The 15961-nt window shown below is 34.8% G+C and overlaps 1 protein-coding gene across 2 annotated transcripts in view; it reads right to left on the bottom strand.

Moving 5' to 3' along the window:
- The window catches only part of LOC120777411 (fat-like cadherin-related tumor suppressor homolog), an 84096-nt gene extending 73143 nt beyond the window's left edge, over nucleotides 1-10953 (bottom strand). For both annotated transcript variants that reach the window (XM_040108710.1, XM_040108711.1), the window contains exon 1: nucleotides 10917-10953. In XM_040108710.1, coding sequence (XP_039964644.1) covers nucleotides 10917-10938 — 22 coding nt within the window. In that variant the 5' untranslated portion in view covers nucleotides 10939-10953. The remainder of the gene's footprint in view (nucleotides 1-10916) is intronic.
- Nucleotides 10954-15961: the final 5008 nt, after the last annotated feature.

Here is a 15961-nt window from a genome sequence, read left to right as displayed (position 1 = left end):
TTTAAAAGTTTTAGGTTAATGACGGTTTATGGGCATGGTAGTGGTCAGATTACGCCCTTCTACGAACTCATAATCTTTTTTTGTACTAAGGAGCCCGCATACCAAGTTTCATCAATATATCTCAATGTTTACTCAAGTTACAGCTTACCGGACGGACGGATGGACAGACAGTTACATATATAGTTATTAAGAGAATAAAAATAATAGCTATTTTCATTTATGGCGCAAATAACTTATATGCAAACATTCATCGGGAAAGATACATTATTTTTTTTTAAATATGCTAATTATTATTATTAATCTTTACCGCTAGGTACTCTACTTTTTTATTGTATACAATAAATTAGGAAGGAATATTTATAATTATATCATCGTCAAATGATTAATTGATAACTTCTTATCTACTGAAGCATTTTTTGTGATTGGAGTCTAAGTTTATGTTCTATAAAACAAAATAAAGGAATTAATGTAGTACAGGCATTTGGGACTCTTCCCCATTCACAAGAAATATGATGGATGCATATACATATGTACATTATAGTTATTAAGCTAATATAATAAAATTTTAAGAGTATGGGGTTCAAGTATAGACAGATTTAATTCATATGTAGAACTATACCCCTTATATTTACCAATTTTGCTTAAATATCTTACTTATGGATCGTAGGATTACACAACTCCACTTTATGCTAGGTTTATCGCAGGGAATGTATGTGCCCAGTTTAGCACATTATTGTCACAAGAGCACATTATTATTAGGAAAAGAGGCTATCAGAAATAGGTGACCGATATATTGAGTAAAAAGCCAGCAATATGCACTGAGGTTCACATATTGGGCATCTGGGGGTTTGAAAAGGTTTGTCATTTAAACATGAGATAGCATACATACGTCGAAGGCACTATTTTTGCAATGTTTGTGCCTTACTCTTCTCCACAATGAAGAAAGGAGCTCTCCGGTTTATAACTAGAAACTTCTTCGTGAATACATATCTACTGCGGGATCGATCACAAAACGCCACTCATTTGTCTACACTTTCTTCAAATTTTATATATGTACATATATACAATTGAACACTTCCATAACTCGAACTTCTTTGACTCTTCTCCATAACACGAACTCTTGAGTTGGCAACAGAAATCAAATTTCAGACAAATTTCCCTCCATAGCTCGCAGTCTCTCTAATTCAAAGTTTTTTTGTGGATTATGGTGCGAGTTAGGTTGACGGTTTGCACCTTAAGATACTTCTCAGGCTTTGATTATTGCAAGTTGCCCTTCGTTACTTGTTATATTTTGTTTGTACAATATAATATCCGAAATTCACATAAATTAATTAATCTGATAGTATATTCTTCATGATTAAAACGCCCCTTTTTACTTCGTACAAAACTTTTGATTTTCTACTTTAAAACTAATTTAATACATTTTAGCACTAAGGAGTAATAATTTATGGCTATATACATATGTATGTAAATTTTAGGTCGACATTTAAATTTCTCGCCTTCTCAAGCGAAGGCAGATCCTTCTCCATCTGGTCGTTCCAACGCAGTGGAATTCTTCTGTAACTCGATTCGAAAAACGAAAAAAAATCGGATTTTTTATATTCTTTTACTCGATTTTCGGATTTTCAAGCCAATTTTCGTATAAAATATTCGTTAACTTTTGAGTTGTAGAAAGCAAAAACGAAAATTGTACGTATTTTTTCTGGCACAGGGTGGTACAACTTTCGCATAATGATAAAGTAGATCCGAATTTCGAATAGAATACATTTTCGAATCGAGTTACAGAATAGGCCCCCTGGAGTGTTTTCGTCCATTCGGACGACATGACCTAGCCAGCGTAGCCGCTGTCTTTTAATTCGCTGAACTATGTCAATGTCATCGTATATCTCGTACAGCTCATCGTTCCATCGAATGCGATATTCGCCGTGGCCAACGCGCAAAAAAACATAATTCTTTCGCAGAACTTTTCTGTCGAAAACTCGCAACGTCGACTCATCAGATGTTGTCATCGTCCATGCCTCTGCGCTATGTAGCAGGACGAGAATAATGAATGACTCATAGAGTTTTGTTTTTGTTCGTCGAAAGAGAACTTTACTTCTCAATTGTCTACTTAGTCCGAAGTAGCACCTGTTGGCAAGAGATATTCTGCGTTGGATTTCCAGGCTGACGATGGTGTTGATGCTGGTTCCAAGATAGACGAAATTATCTAGGACTTCGAAGTAATGACTGTCAACAGTGACGTGGGTGCCTAGCCGTAAGTACGACGACTGTCTGTTTGATGACAAGAGATATTTCGTCTTGCCCTCGTTCACCACCAGACCCATTTGCTTCACTGCATTCTGGAGAAAGCAGAACTAACAGTGCGGTTGTTAAGGCCAATGATTTCAATATCATCAGCATACGCCAGCAGTTATGCACTCTGGCAGAAGATGATACCTTCTCTGTTTAGTTCTGCAGCTCGAATTATTTTCTCCAGAAGTAGGTTGAAGAAGTCACACGAAAGGGAGTCGCCTTGTCTGAAACCTCGTTCGGTATCGAACGGCTCGGAGAGACCCTTCCCGATCCTGACGGAGCTTTTGGTGTTGCTCAACGTCACTTTACACAACCGTATTAGTATTGTGGGGATACCAAATTCAGACATCGCGGAATAAATGCAGCTCCTTTTCGTGCAGTCAAAAGCAGCTTTGAAATCGACGAAGGGGTGAATATCTGGTCGGTTGCTGATTTTCCAGGTCTATAGCCACACTGATAAGACCAATCAGTTTGTTGACGGTGTGCTTTAATCCTTCACACAATACGCTCGATAGAACCTTGTATGCGATATTTAGGAGACTTATCCCACGGTAATTGGCGCAGATTGAGGGGTCTCCCTTTTTGTGAATTGGGCAAAGCACACTTAAATTCCAATCGTTGGGCATGCTTTCGTCCAGCCATATTTTACAAAGAGGCTGATGCATGCTCCTTATCAGTTCTTCGCCGCCGTGTTTGAATGACTCGGCCGGCAATCCATCGGCCCCGCACCTTTGTTATTCTTCAGACGGCTAATTGCTATTCTCCTTCTCCCACAGTTTTTAAGTTAGAGGTTTCGAAAAACTTATTTTTGAGGTAGTGGTATAAAATAATTTTGAAGAGGCCGCTCATTTTGAAAAATATAAAGCAAACCAAATATGGTAATTTCACTTCGTCTTTAAAAACGAAAGTGATATGCTGATTTAGCAGTTTATGAAAACGGACAAGAAAGTTAAGTCATTGACGAATATCTTTACAGGAACAGATCTTCACAGTTATAAATGTATATTTTTAGGTATATTATCTATAATATTCCAAATTAGTTTAGAGCAGAAAGTTTTCTCTTTCCATGTACTTTTGAGCTTGTTAAACGTTATTTTGCACACTGGCAATGACTAGTTTTTCAAAAAAAAAGCTACGATTTCACTATAAAGAAATGACGGTTTAAAGGCATAAACAGAGTAATGAAAATATTGAATGAGAATTTTTTCTATCAAATATCAGTACACAATATTCGCAATAATAAAAAAAATCAAATAGAAAGCTATGTAGTATTGTTTTATTGGGTGAATGTAAAATTTCTATAATTGAACTAATCCATTTGCTATATGGAGTATGGTGGAAACTGCAGACCCCACTTTCTGTTATTATAAAATCCAAACACAACACAACGCGAGCAAGCCCTTTGATGTATGTATACACTGAATTATTATAAATTTAATTAAATTTTAATAACAATATTATGTCATTTCGTGAGTTATTAAGCAACTGTTTTCAACAGTTCATGTTTTTTACTAGCAAAAACTATTAAATGTTACATGGATATTGAAATATATATGTACATATGTATTTACAAACGCTGGTTAGTTAATTTCTTATTTAAAGGTATTTTTACATTATATTAGTATCTATGGGTAACGATGGAGTAAAATTTTTATGAACACATTTTTTAGATTGTAGATCGTATTCGATGTACAGTGAAGTTACTTCCGTCTGACTGTCGCAGTGTTTTTTTCCGGGTAAGGGAACTGCACTTATATGGGAGCATGCCTACAACAAGTGTTTAAAATGTATGTATATGTACGTAGAGTCAGAAGATGCAACTTAGAACTATGTTTCTATTGAACCAATAAATGCGAGCCAATTTTATCCTGGAGAAAATTAATGACAATTATAATTATTTTCAGTTGTGCCATTGTGAACGACGGCACGATTCCGATTACTTTGGCGGAGGGGTAAAAAAACCGAATTTCCGTATAAATGGGGTATGTGCGGATAGGGGAGCTTCTCCAGAGAAGAAATATCCAAAAATAATATAAAAATAGCTCTTATTTTTTAAAATATTCACGATTAAAAGTTCAAAAATTTGCACTAATAACACATGGTATTTCTCTATGTTTCACTAAATTTTTTCACGTTTTTCACTCTGTATATTTAAATATACACTCTAAACATTGAAATAAGTTCACATTTCACTTTTATTTTGGTATATTTTACCTAAATTTATTAATTTAAAAATCACTTAGCACACTCATCGTTGAAAAGGTTAGATTGTTTACAATTATGAGGAAAACAAGCCTTGCCACATCTTAAACAGCAAATATGTATGTACGATTTTTAACAATTTTTCTTTGTTTGCTTTGATTCTTTTTTCTATATTAACTATAAAAAAATTCTTTCTACATATGTATATGTGTAATATGGAAACCCAGTGAGGCAATATATGCCAGCAAACCTCACAAATGGGGAGCGAAACTATTCCGTGATTTGCGATTCTGATATTCGTATTCTTGAAGTTTATCGTATGCCAAATGTGATTTATGTAACATCGCGAAGTACTCCTTTCTGCGTTGGCGGCCTTCGGCCGCACTTTAAAAAAATAACCCTGGTGGAGCGAATACCCGGGGTGACTGAAGTACTTTCGCATAGTACTCCTTTCTGCGTTAAAATAAACAAAACATATTGAGTTTCGTTATAAAGTGGTTATATTTTTTGGTTATCTTGCACTGATATTGAAACAAAATTTGAGGTTTCGTTATAAAATGGTTGAATTTTGGTTATTACCGCGCTTTAAAAAAATAACCCTGGTCGAGCGAATACCCGGGGTGACTGTAGTACTTTCGCGTAGTACTCCTTTCTGCGTTGGCGGCCTTCGGCCGCACTTTAAAAACATAACCCTGGTCGAGCGAATACCCGGGGTGACTGAAGTACTTTCGCATAGTACTCCTTTCTGCGTTAAAATAAACAAAACATATTGAGTTTCGTTATAAAGTGGTTATATTTTTTGGTTATCTTGCACTGATATTGAAACAAAATTTGAGGTTTCGTTATAAAATGGTTAAATTTTGGTTATTATATCTGTCAGCGCTTTCCATTTATTTTTGATAATACGTTGTTTTGTATATTATGTGATAATATACATACATAATATTATTATGTAATATTATTTTATAATATTATTATATAATATTACTTATTTCTTTATTAAATTAAATAAAGAACATATCCACATGAATGGATAGAGGAATTTTTGGGAAAAAAGGCATTTCAGCGAATTTCCTTATTATCACACGGCAGCGCTCCATTTCGTCGTAATTTTTAGCACACACATGATGTTCACTACGAGTGTAAAATGTAATTTTTAAAATAAAGATTTCTTCGGTAAAAAGACTTAAAAGTGTAAAATGTGGATTTACACAACAACAACAACAAAGACTAAAGTTTGCTGAAGAACATGTGCTTTGGTCTAAGGAGAAATGGCGTAATATTCTTTGGTCTGACGAAACAAAAATAAATTTGTTTAATTCTGATCGAGGTATTCATCATGTTAGAAGACCACCAAACGCAGCTTTCAATCCTAAATATACCATAAAAACCGTTAAACATGGTGGCGGAAACATTATGGTCTGGGGATCGTTTTCAAACAACGGTGTGGGGCCGCTCCATCGCATACAGGGTATTATGAAGGCAACCGATTATGTAGAAATTATTCAAGAATGTATGCTACAGTACGCTGAAGATAATATGCCCCTTAGGTGGATATTTCAGCAAGATAATGACCCCAAACACACAGCTAAATGTACAAAAGAGTGGTTTAGGGTCAATAACATTGATGTAATGGAGTGGCCTCCGCAGTCCCCGGATCTAAATCCAATAGAAAATTTGTGGAATACAATGAAAGCGTCAATAAGAGGAAAGTGCCCAAGTAACAGCGACGAGCTTTGGCAACTTATTCAGGATTACTGGAACGCAATCCCGGTTTCCGTCTGCCGCAATCTAGTTGATTCCATGCCGAAGCGGTGTCGATCAGTTTTAAACAACAAAGGATTTTCAACAAAATATTAAACAATTTAGAAATGTGTTTAAACGTAATTGAATGAAAACTATTTCCTTTTTCTTATTTAATATTGTTGTTTTTTCAGTTAAACTAGAAGTGTCCTTATTTTTTTCACATCTCAAATTATAAGAAAAACGAAAATAAAATAAAAGAATTTGCCATATCTGGGTAAAACTATACAAAAAACCTTTTTCCAATTTGTTTACAATAATTTAGCTTGGTTCACTGCTTTTAATTCCCTCCCATTTTTGGATCCACATAAACTTCATTCACCGCAGGCCACTGTCCTTATAATTTTTCACATAACTGTATCTATATATTTTTTAATAAGGAGGACTTGCTCTTTCCAAAGGTACCTTCAAATCGCGGCGCCAAAGAAATCGGAATTGTGCCTGAACGACCAAGGCAGGACAATTTTTTTGCTGTGATCGTAAATAATCGTATTTAAAAAAAACTGTTTGTCCAGTTATGAGAGATTTCCGGCTATGAGAATGGGGAATTCACTGTATTTGTATATTGGCATTGGAAAAAATATTTTTAAAATTTATTCCGCTAGATGGTGCTCCAGTCGAATTATTACTAAAAATCTTATTTATGGACCAAAGGAGTAACTACAATGTAAAGGAGTTTGTACTAAGAGTCAACACAATCCAGTTATTTATATTACTAATACTTGTATGTATGTACGCTCCGATATTGGTCATAAATTAATCAACTCATATATATGTACATATATTTAGAAAGAATAAATATATCTTTAAGTATAACATAAAAGGTTTGTGGCCAAAAATACACATAACCACGACAGCCGAGTCTACGTATGCGGAACGGATGTAGTTTTGAATTTGTAATCAATGACTACTTGGAGAATGCTTTGCACTTTGCACACCTAACTGTGAATTTCTAGTTAAGAATAATCCTCTTTAGCAATTTTATTTTCAGACACGAAAAACAACATTTTTATTATTTTCAAAAAAGGGACTTAGGACGCGAGAGGGGGCTTTTCATTATTAAAAAATATGGCGCAGAATGTAATAATATTAATAATTTTGTACATATAAAATATTTTTATTAATTTTATGTAATAATTGATATCTTCACGATTACTAATATTGACGCTTTGGGATGAAAAAGGCAGTTTTTGAAAAGGTAAAATGTGAAGTACGATAGATTACACTGAAATCTTATCTAAATATGAGCGAAAGAAGCAAGCTCGAATCGAAGTTTTAAGTCACACACATTTAACTGTGCTACATACATATGAATGTACTATTTACGAGTATCTAGGGCCATGCAGTAATTTACAAAATGATTTCCAAATTAAATTACAAATCAATAAATTTTTTAAGAATTTTTGGATTTAAAAAATTTTCTCTTCAAATATGTAGATTCACACATGTCTAGAAGTTGCAGCGCAGAGGGTGGGCAATTCTGTGCTCTTAAATTAGAAAAACATAACAAGCGATATTATAATTAATGCATCTGCAGAGTTTGACATAAGTTTTGCGTAGCACTCATTCGTTAAGCTTAGTACGCAGCTCTCAAGAAACGTAAAAACTTCATATAAAAAAACGCTTAAGAAACGGTCAAGAAACTTTCCTGCGATAAATTTACTTGTGCTAGTACGCAGCTCTCAAGAAATCTAGTACTAATTTTTAATGCTTTTTTTGGGTCGGCTTTAGTACACCATCCCAGGATTTCGGGAATAAAATGGAAATGGTCGGATAGAGGACATTCTCCAGATCACGAATATATATGGTTATAGCCGCAGGAAGCTTATAGTTTTCGAGTTATTCGCGTTTTAAGTTGAAAATTTGCAATATTGTAATTACATATTTTCGATATATGTATAAAATTAATTTTGCACTTATATTTTTCACTTTTATATACACTAACACATCACTTATTCATTTTCACACATTTATTTTATATAATATAGTGCAAAAATAGCTTTTAATAAACATTTAAATTATTGTTGAATTTGATTATTTAAGAATAACAAATGAATTACAAACTGTCATATAATCAGTGTTACCTTGTCGACATCATTTGTAAAAATAAATGTGTCAAATAATCAGTGTTACTATAGAAAAATATTTTACAAACTAAAATAAAAAAAAAATATAAAGAAATATTATACCCTAAATACAGGAAACATAATCGTTGATAAACATTAAAAAAAATATACAAAATTTAAGTGGCTGCCAATGTAAAAATGAGTTCTACGGGAGAAAAAAAATGTATATATCCGGTGTTGGACCGACCAGGGTTATTTTTTTGAAGCGCGGCCGAAGGCCGCCCACGCAAAAAGGTGTTCTACGCGAAAAAAATTTGATACACCCAGGTGTTGGACCGACTAGGGTTATTTTTTTGAAGAGCGGCCGAAGGCCGCCCACGCGAAAAGGAGTTCAACGCGAAAAAATTCTGATACACCCTGGTGTTGGACCGACCAGGGATATTGTTTTTTATAGGTTGTTGATTTTCGTATTTGGGGTATAATCTGTTCCCTTTATTTCATTTAGTTATTTTACAAATGATGTTGATAAGGTAACACTGATTATATGACAGTTTGTAATTCATTTGTTATTCTTAATTAATCAAATTCAACAATAATTTAAATGTGTATTAAAAGCTATTTTTGCACTATATTATATAAAATAAATGTGTGCAAATGAATAAGTGATGTGTTAGTGTATATAAAAGTGAAAAATATAAGTGCAAAATTAATTTTATATATCGAAAATATGTAATTAAAATATTGCAAATTTTCAACTTAAAAGGCGAATAACTCGAAAACTATAAGCTTCCTGCGGCTATAACCATATATATTCGTGATCTGGAGAATGTCCTCTATCCGACCATACCCATTTTATTCCCGAAATCCTGGGATGGTGTACTAAAGCCGACCCAAATATATTCGTGATCTGGAGAATCTCCTCTATCCGACCATACCCATTTTATTCCCGAAATTCTGGGATGGTATACTAAATTCTTCCCCTTTTTTCAGTAAAATGTGAATATGGCAAACCTGGTTTTGCGAAGAAACATCAAATCAACAATTGTTTCTTGAAGGAAATTCGAAGTAATCGACAAATTCATCCTAAATTAGTTGAAATCATTATTATGAAGTATATTCCATTTTGAAATGTTGTATAAAACCTACCAATCATCAACATTTCTTAAATCTCAATGAAAATATTTATGTTACCATACACATACACACATACATATTACGCACAAAGTGTGTTTTCTTTGTTTATTCTCTCTTGCTCTTCTAATGTAGATCATTCACAATGCGTAACCAGCTGTCAAAATTACTTGAGAAATAATGTATTTTTTTTCTTGAGCAATTACTTGAGAGCTGCATACCAACCTTTAATTAAGACAATTCTTAGTGCCTAATGAGAGACCTTTATATGTACATATATAGTTTCAACTTGTCAATACACTTATTATCACTGGTATAACACTTATCACTTAACACAAACACACATATTTTATTTACACTTTAGTACTTTTATTTATTAAATTGGTGTTACATTTTGGGAGCTTTCGCTTCTCACAATTGTTAACAAGACAAAATGTTTTTTAGCTTAACAAGCCTTCAACACATGGATTATAGGTGCTGCTGCATGAATTTACATATTTATATATGTATGTATATACATATGTATGTATGTACATCGGTGAATGCGGGTATGGTGTATTTAGTGTTTTCTTTTTGCTTGCTTGTTTATGGTTTTGTAGCATTTAGATCGTCAAATGAAATGTGCAGACACTGATGAGAGCAACGACGGTCATTCATTAAACCGAAATTCCTAAATGATTCCGGTAAGTATACATATGTATGTACATAAGTATTTTTTATAGTTAAATTGTTGATACTAGTAGTACTTCTCCAACATGTCCCATGTTCTGCCCGCAGTTGGGAAATCGTTACAATAAACTGCACAATTGATCACACCCTTTGAGGTTAAACGCTCGGTACTTATCTATTTAAACCCTTACGTGTGCATATTACATGGTTAGCTTTGTGTGACACCACTCTTCATATATGCATATGTATATTTTTATCACGTTTTTTACTTTTATTTTTTTATATTTTCTTTCTTTGCCTTTTTTCATTTTTAATCTTTATTTTTTTTTTACATAAAATCATTTACCATTTACTTTTCCAGCAACTAGCTATTTACCTATAATATGCGTGCGCAGGTAGACGTCTTGTAAACCCAAGCACTTATGTACATACATACATACGTATACAAATATGTATTAGCATTTATACATAAATACATATGTATGTGCATATGTATGTACAGTTTACTTACATATGTATATATCAAATACGTATGTACATACATACATATGTATCTACCCAACCTCAAATATTAATGACAACATTTAGACATCGCCATTAAAATATACTGAACGCACTAATAACATTAACCATGCAGCGCTCTTGTCTTATCACATACGTTGTATAAACAATCGATCGTTGGCGATGACTTTTCGTGAACTCAATATTCTCCACTTGATTTTTTAGTTGTAATAAAAATATTAATTGAATTACCTTTTCCTTTTTTGTAATTCATTAAGAATTTTTTGTAATGTCTGTGCATAAATACACGCGCGCACACAAAGATGGACACATATATGTATATATATTATATATATACATTTACACTGCAATCTTTTTTCAGCCAGAACATCATTAAAGAGGTTTGAACGCAAGTAAGTACTCTCTCTCGCGCAATGCTGGCAGACGAAGCTCACAAACACACACACATACTAGAAAAACCAGTAGTTCGAGTACTGGCTGACATCAGTCAGTGGCGAAACTTCTTTCTTCTGTGAGGTATTAAACTTATAACTTGCAGCAGGATTGAATCACATACAAGCATATGTATGTATGTAAGCTGACAATATTTTTTCCAACAATACATTTGATTGCTTACATTTCTTATTTTTTTACTTTTTGTAAACTTAAGCAATTGCTCGTGCCTATACACAGATATAATATACACATATGTATATTTATTTCAAATTTATAAATGCCTACTTTGTCAACCTACGCCCAACACGAGATGATATTACTGCGTGTGTAACTGCAACAAACTTAACGTATTTAAAGCCTACGGTGAACTGAACTAAAAATGCGAATCGTATCTTGTTCATGCATTGCCATTTGCCATTCGCCGTTGTGCGAGCACCTACATATGTATTGGGCTCTGTTTTCTATCTCTGTGCTCTCACCGTGGCTGTTTAATTCAGCTATCCGCTGTTATTTGTAAAAGTGAATTAACAGCATAGAAACAGAGAATGGGACACTTGGAGAAGTAGCATCACAGGATGTTTGAAAAAACAGCGGCGAATGTTAAAATATGCAAGTAAAATTCGAAATTACAGAAATTAAGTATATACAGTCACGGGCAGAGAAATAACACACATTGGGTCATTTGTAGAAAATTTTATTATTAATTATCAGTCGTGGAACTGCAGCTATTAAATAAAATTAAAATACTAAAAATGGGTAGATATTTTCATTTTACTCTGAAAAAAGGTTTTTTGATCTCCACAAAAAGTGGAAGAATCCAACTCATATTGCCAAAATTGTGAATTGATCAAAGAAAATGGTATATAGGATAAGATAAAATAAATAAATGAAGATTACACCACAGCCTAAGATCTATTGTGCCCTCTCCTAAATCACAGCGACTGACTCAGACTCAGCATATTGAAAATTCCATTATACTACAAGGTATAGAGGCGACGTTATTCCTATTTGGAAATACGGACCCAAAGCTTTTATCCTGCGTCTTCCTAGCATGTAACCTGGAGTTTCAGACTTCATGTCGCAGAACCGGCAATTTGCACAAGAAGCTAGGCCAGGTTCAGGTCCTACCATATTAGTGGATGCTGCGGAGCGGGCGAGCACATCAGCTAGTTCATTCCCTGCTATACCCTAGTGACCGGACACCCAAATAAGCTGCACTTGGTTACGTTCGGATAGACTGTTCAGCCGTGCTATACACTCCTGCATCAGTAGCGATTTAATCTCGTAGGCAGATATCATTTTAAGTGCCGCTTTGACTGTCGCTGAGTACGGTTACACGTTCCTTGCGACAGTTGCTCGAATTATTCTCGTAAATTTCCATAGGAATATAGAATTTCCTCCTGCACCAATTCCCTATGACGTTCTCGAGCCATCGGTGTACCACTTAATTGTACTATCCCTAAACAGTGCTCGAGCGTGGAATCATTCCGTTCAGCCTTACTGCTAAGGGTAACCTTGAAATTCTTAATGAAGTTAACTATTTTGTTGTTGCTGTCTGGGACGAGATTAACTCATTTCTGCGAAAACCTTCGGCTGTAATTTGAAGCAGTGTGTTTTTGGCCACCTGACCGACTTCTAAGTAAAGCGGTGTGAGTTGAAGCATTATTCCGACATGCAAATGCAGGCCAGTCGTTGCAAGTTCGACAGTTGAAGTCCTAGGATAGGTTCCTGAGGACTGACAGGGACCTACGTTGATATTTAGTTCATCATCTCTTAGCCAGGCTTAATTTTCTTTGTACAAAATCGCAAGGGGGGTTCCAATTTTGCGACTTCGGCCTTATGTCACACACTTTTTAATAAAAAAGTTAGACCAATTGGCCTGAAAGATTTTGTAGTGAATAACCCTTCCTTCTCACCTTGGATATTAAGATCACCTTCGCGATCCTTCATGGTTTAAGGGTATACGCCAGTCATCTCTTATCAGCCGAACTAGGTATGGCAGTAGAACCTGCTCTCCCTGTTGTAAAAGTGCTGGAAAGATACCGTCCGCCCGCGGAGACTTGAATTTCGCGAACAAAGCTATACCTCATTTGATTAAGTCCGTAGTAAACAGTTGCCTTTCGTCTACCCAATCTAAGCAAAAAATCAATATTGTTCCTGACTACTATACAAGTTCTAAACAGTTGCCTTTCGTCTACCCAATCTAAGCAAAAAATCAATATTGTTCCTGACTACCATACAAGTTCTAGGTCTCTCGCCAGATTGCCTTTTTAGTGTCCGTCTTGATGCCTTGAAACCCTTTTGTAAACCAATGGTTCTTGGATTAGCAGGATCGATGTGAACTTGCTCGCGATGACAGCCGAGGCTGACACCGAGTGGTGCAGGCTCACCTGGGCAACTTTACGATGACGGCCACTAGAAGATCGGTTCCATGAAGTACTGGTCCTCATCGTCGCCGTCCTACACGTGCCATCCATGAGGCCTTTTGTCCCTTCCAGAACCTCCTGCGTGGAGAGTAGCACGCCTCCTTGTACGCCTGTCTTCACGCCAAGACCTCCCAAGGCAGAGAACTTAAAAGTATAGAGAAGGTGCAAATCGAAATCTGTATGATGGTTCGATTGCGCGGCTAACAGAGCTGATAGAATCACAAAGGGGAATTCGCCGTGCTCTGGCTATTTAGCAGAATTGAGCACGTGCGGTGGCAGAAATATATGTAAAACGACTGAATTCATGCGAGAATGAATAAAGAGAAATGCTTTGAAGAAAAATATGCAAAGTCACACAAAGAATGTAAAGAAGTATTCTCTGAGACACATGCATACATATGCGTGATCTTGTATCATATGAACCATTTTTTTCAGAAAAATTGTAAAAATTTTAGTTCTTTACAAAATCGTAAAAAATTAGATAAAAAATAATTAATTTTATTTTTTAATTTTTTAATTATTTTAAAAAAGTTATATTTATTTCGTCTATTACAAAGCGAAGATGTGTCAAATGAACTTCATTTCTTAATAAAAATTAATGACCTTCATGAAATATGCATATTCGCATTATTTCGTTATCATTTCCATATTTGCACCAATAAAATTTCTATGGCATATACATACTTATGTATGTACATATATTATTTCTTTGGCACATTTGTCTGTATGTTTACGAAAGCAAATGCGAGCCATATATGTACATATGTACATACATTGATAATAACAAGTGTCGCACGCTTCTTTCGCATCTCCGTTGTCACGGTCAACCAATGGCCGAAACTGGCGTTTTGTCAAAGAGTCAAGAGCTGAACAAATTGAGCACGACAGACTGCAAGCGACATCTGTCAAATACACAGGTTCTTATGGACACAGTTATGTAGTTGTGCAGCTGGCCCAATAACTGTGTCCCTAAGAACGTGTGTATTCTAATATATTCGTTTGCAGTCGGTCGCGCTCATTGTGTTCAGTACTTCTATGTGTCGAAACACTGACGCGACGGTAAAGCGCCACAACATTGTGTTGTTGGTAGAAAATCCGAGCTGTGCCAAAAGAAACTAACAAACGATCGCCGATTGTTACCGCTTCCCTTGCTGCTCGAACAGCGTCGCCTACAAACCAGCGTAAATATGTATGAAGATGTATGCGCCTGCCTACATATCGACGCAGATTTTTGCGAGTTACGGAAAAATATTTTAGACAAATATTGTAAATCGACAACGGCTATGTTGCCACTTTTGTCACTTCTTTCTGTGAAGAATCATCAGAAAGTTGTTCAATTTATGATTTTTAGCTTTTGCCATCGTCGCGAAAAGACGCTTGTTGGCAAAGGCATGCTCGGGGAGATGTTACGGCCTCCGTTTTTATGAATGAAGCGAGGTCGCTTGTGGAATTTGCGCCTGCGTTTATGAATGAAAATGTTTTTGTTGTAAAATTTACTACATTTGTTCTTCGCCAATTCGGCTGCCATATTGACTTGTGATGCTTCTGCTATTTAGACAATTGTTGTTTTTGTAGAGCAATGCTTCAATTTTGTGTTGGTGACATATTCACATGTGTACGCATATGTATGTTTGTATGCTTATGCATTATTTGTTCGGAAGTGTATGCAAATATATCTATGTACATATACCTAAGTGTGTATATATGAATGTATGAACATGCAGATCAATGCGCGCGCATGTAATACATTATATTGATAAGTGATAAAATCATGATTTGAATTTCTGAATGCGCACATGCGTATACATACATAATAAGATTATGATATGAGCATGTGCAGAGACATAAGATTAATATGATAGAAGATGTACATACATGCATACATACATACATCTGTATATATTGTTGTGATAAATTTAATTTCTATTAGTAGGAAATATAATATAAAAATATTTATTAGAATAGTATATTATGTAAAAATCAAAAAAAAATTATTAAATATGCAAGTCCAAAATGACTATAAATATTACTATGCATGCATTCGTACAAAATATACTCATATCATAATTATGTTTACATGTCTATATTGAATTGCCGACGGCAAAACGCAAAACCATACATATTTGCATACATTGCGATTCCCAAGTTGAAAAATTGAGGCATGAAAATATCAATGATGTTTTTGGGTGATCATAAGGAGCATGCATACATATGTATGTCTATGTCTTTATATTCATATTCATGCATACATATATTTATGTCTCTTCATATTCTTGGGTATGTGAGACAGAGAACATAATGTGTTTTGTACACATTTTTCGGTGTCAAAAATGAAACAAAATATAAACAAACAAAACGAAATTCTTCGTTGGGAGTCTCTTCATATTCTCTGCTTCGGCATATATGCCTTGTCAT

Source organism: Bactrocera tryoni, chromosome 5 (assembly GCF_016617805.1).
Source record: "Bactrocera tryoni isolate S06 chromosome 5, CSIRO_BtryS06_freeze2, whole genome shotgun sequence".
Taxonomy (NCBI): Eukaryota; Metazoa; Arthropoda; class Insecta; order Diptera; family Tephritidae; genus Bactrocera; species Bactrocera tryoni.
Note: the sequence above shows the minus strand (reverse complement) of the source record. Positions and strands in the feature narration are given on the sequence as shown.